The 4,022-nt window shown below is 37.7% G+C and overlaps 1 protein-coding gene across 2 annotated transcripts in view; it reads right to left on the bottom strand.

The window, feature by feature from the left end:
• Positions 1–441: 441 nt before the first annotated feature.
• Positions 442–4,022, bottom strand: part of LOC107086779 (protein bicaudal D homolog 2-like) — a 20,625-nt gene continuing 17,044 nt past the window's right edge. For both annotated transcript variants that reach the window (XM_015377949.1, XM_015377950.1), the window contains exon 10: positions 442–3,196. In XM_015377949.1, the coding sequence (XP_015233435.1) occupies positions 3,191–3,196 (6 nt within the window). In that variant the 3' untranslated portion in view covers positions 442–3,190. The remainder of the gene's footprint in view (positions 3,197–4,022) is intronic.

Below are 4,022 nucleotides of genomic sequence, written 5' to 3'. Positions count from 1 at the left end.
ATACTCCCGAAAAACACAAAGTCCTTAAGTACTGGGTGGTTGGAAACTCTGGTCAGCTATGAATTTTGTTTAATTGTATAAGAATGCTTCTGTTTTTTCATTGAAAAATGATCACTTCCTTACAGGTTTGTCCATCTTTAATGACTACAGTGAGATTGATGTGATCAGATACTAAATTGAAGGCCATCTGCAGGCTGTGACCAACTATTGGCCTCTTAGAAAGTTCTGTGCATGAAGAAAACGCCTCGTTATCAAACTTTTAATAGGTAGTGATTTTAAACTAGCTTAGATCTACTGTAGTTTTTCAAAGAGTCTGCTCTGTCCTTGTCTGAAGTTATTCTACACTCCTGTATCAATTGTTTTTTTTTTTTTTTTTTTTTTAAGAATATGACAATTTAAGTCATTTTGCATGATAACCAAACTCCACAAAGTTTAACAGTGTAGGTTTTTTTTATTCTTCAGGAGGTCAAAAAAGGTCAACTTGCATAAAACACATAAAAGGTTGAGGACCGCCGGACAAAAATTATCAGGAGTGTTTGAATGACATCGAGATTTACAGAAAATGCAAACCACTTAAATACAGTTAAAATATTATACAGCAATGGTCAATAATTTATACACAGCGTGAATTAAATAGATTAGGAGATCAATTTTACAGCCTTCAATGCCACGTCACATTATGTTTAAGCATTTTCACTTTTTAGTAACTAAAATATCTCAATCAAGGCCCTCTGGCAGGTCAAAACTTTACAGCAGCGTACAGTTAAACTTCTTCATTTCTCATGATTTTCATACAGTAGTAATAATCAAAGTTAATTACAGCAGATAACATTTCAGGGCATGCTGGGGTGCAGGTCTAGTTCATTTCCATAAAGTTATACAAGGCAAATAGACTAAAAGGTGAAAAGATTTGACCAAAATTGGATACCAGTGCTTAAATCCAAGTTAAGAGCTTGCTTAAAAAAAATGAAATAAAAACTACAGTGTCTAAACAATTACTGCCATTTGAAAAAATCTTGGAGAAGACCAAAACCAAGGCACCAGAAGGAGAAAAAGAAACTGCAGGGTGTGGCTTGCAAGAAAAGCAAATGAAAAGTAAGATGATGTTAGAGAAAAATGTTTTCTACATTAGATATCCTAATTACTGCGTCTAAATATTCTACATGCACAGGGCTTCAATTTTCCATTTCAGATGCTGCTAATGAATCAGGACATCAGGTACACCCTAATAAATAAACTTCCTTTAGAATAGAATCATGTATGTTTATTTTTGTTCAACCTTTAGAGCCCTCAGAAGAGCTAACTTAGCCGTTTTATAACATATTAAAAGATTCAAAGGTTTTTGGTATCTTAGGGGAATCTTTTTATGAGCACCAGCTTTACGAACACTGAGGGAGAACAGCAGCAAGAAAAATCGGCAGATGGTCGCTCACTCTGAGCCTGGTTCAGCCGGAGGTTTCTTCCTGTTAAAAGGGAGTTTTTCCTCTCCACTGTCGCTACAAGCATGCTTAGTGTGAAGGATTGCCTTCAAGTTGATGCAATCAAATGATTTTCCTTAGAAAAGAAAACTTTGAATCAATTTGACTGTACGATCTGGCTGAATTTTAAAGTGCCTTGTGATGACATTTGTTATGAATGGGCGCTATATAAATAAACTGAATTGAATTCCATCTTTTTGTTGTGAGGGATTACAACTTAAACACATAAATAACTTGAAATGCATAAAACGAACGTTGATTAGCTATGATAAAGAGCAGAAACAGATGAAGCAGATTTAAATGCAGTGTTACCTGTCCCTCATTCTTCTTCCTGCATCTGTGGAAAGTTGGGCTTTAACGTTGATTTGTCTTCATTGCTTTGAAACAAATTCACTGACTTGATGTAGAAAATAAGGCAAAATAAGCTTTCGCTTCTGCCTATTCCATTTAAAACTATGTGTGTATATATTCTTTGTTTATCTTTGTGAAGTTTAAATGTCCTAATAAAAGATGTCAAAATTTATTTCTTTTATTTTAGCCTTATGGTTTGCTGATCAGTCGAAGCTCCTCATTGACCGCCTCAGGTAACATTAACCTTCACTATGTCACCAGGAAAACAATCCTGAATTTGTCGAAGCTTTCTATTAGCCTTAAGCAACAATCATCATCACTTTTTGGTAATATTACAATTTATTGGGACATTTCTGTCTGAAGTTTGATTCTTAAAGAAGTCTCTCCCTCCTCTAATGGTTTATCGTGGTGAATGGTTTTCAGAGCGAAGCTGCAGCCAGCCAGTGTTAAACCAAAAGTCCCGATTGGATGGATCCACCTCCATGTTAACAGCAGCAGCAATCAGGCACTGTTCTAGCTTGGTCTGCATAGTTGGTAAAGTAAGACCTTCACTGAAGATTAGTCAAACTGAATAAACATGGTTTTGACCTGAGGTGGTGAACTTATGGCTGATCCATTTCCACATAAAACAAGGCTGTTTACTGACCTCTAGTTAAAGGGCATAGCTGACAGGCTGGAGTCCAAGAATAAGAAAGGTTCGAAGGTAAAAAGGACAGGTAGTGCGCCTGCACTGCATGTAAGAGGTAAGGATTTAAGGACAACAGATACTTCCCCTTCAGCCTGCCTGTAAATCTCCGCTGCTCTTTACAAGCGTCGATGGGGAGAGCTATTCTAGACGAGCTAACAGCTTGCCAACGCTAAGGAATGCCAAACAGGCCGGAGCAGGATGCCAGATTAGAGGCAAGAGGGTGTGAAGACATTAACGGCTTCAGAGAACAGATCGCAGCCTTGAATCTGAGTCAGGATAGGAAATACTGTACAAGGAAATAAAAAAGGTTTGGTTTATGGAATAAATACTGTCAATGGTTCGCCACAATATACAGTGTTGAAAAAGACAAGACACAGACACGGTCAATGAGAGAGGAAAAATGAGCAGCAGGTTGGTCTCTTCATCCTCCTCCAGGCTGCATGCAGGTTTCTCCACTCCCAGAAGAGAACACCAAGAGGATGGGATGGAGAAGTCGTTTTTTTTTCCTTTTAAAAATGTCTTTTTCACTCCATTGTTCTGGTAGGTAGGGAGAAATTAATGCAGCGTCAAATCTGGGATAGACAGGATGCCTCAAATCAGGAAGAGAGGGTGGGGTCAAAACATGAAGACTGGTCCTTATGGAGTAGAGGGGTTTTGGAGTGATGGGAGTGTTTCAGCGCTACAGAAACGGGGGGGAGACAAAGACAAAAAAATAATACATTAAGTCCAACTTAATTAGAAAAGAGGACCTGGATGAGCATGAATGAAAATGAGAAGTAGATCTACGGTTCTTTGCAAAATCATTTATCCCACTTTAAAATTTTTGTCTGTTACAACCACAAACATGTCCAAGGCGCTCGATGCACAGTGCCAGTACTTCTTGAATTTAACGCAGCTCTTCCTGAAGTTTTCTGCCTTTTTCTACTGGATGAACTGATTAATCCAGGTGTGCCTGACCTCAGTGACCATGGCACACCTGGATTAATCAGTTCATCCAGAAATGACAGACAGTTCAGTATCTTTATCTCACTTTTATCTTGTCTTTCTTTCATCTTTTCTGTTTTTCCTTTCCTGTTCTACTTACATTGCAGTGTCCATATAATCTGTAAAACTCCCTGCATAATTATAATAAAGCTATATATATATGCATAAATCAAGCGGAACACTATGGCGACAGCTGTACTGCTCCAATTGTGAAAGTAAAATCTGTTGGGCTCTTTTATTCGTATTGCCATATCGCCGGACAGAACGCTGTTAAATAAAAAAAGAAAAAAAAGGAAACGACAGACAGGAAACAGAAGAGCTTCCTTAAGTTCAGGGAGTAGTGGAGTTGTGCATAGAGCCCATTAGCAGATATCTGATAGACAGATCTCAAACTGCAATGTGAAAGAAGATAAACATATTAACTTCAATTCAAGATTCAGCCCCCTTTACTCAAAAACCACTAAACAAAATTCACTTCCTTTATAAGCTAAATGCTTTATAAGCTAATTTTCTTTCTTTCT

This window comes from Cyprinodon variegatus, unplaced genomic scaffold (assembly GCF_000732505.1).
Source record: "Cyprinodon variegatus isolate N-32 unplaced genomic scaffold, C_variegatus-1.0 Scaffold161, whole genome shotgun sequence".
NCBI lineage: Eukaryota > Metazoa > Chordata > Actinopteri > Cyprinodontiformes > Cyprinodontidae > Cyprinodon > Cyprinodon variegatus.
Note: the sequence above shows the minus strand (reverse complement) of the source record. Positions and strands in the feature narration are given on the sequence as shown.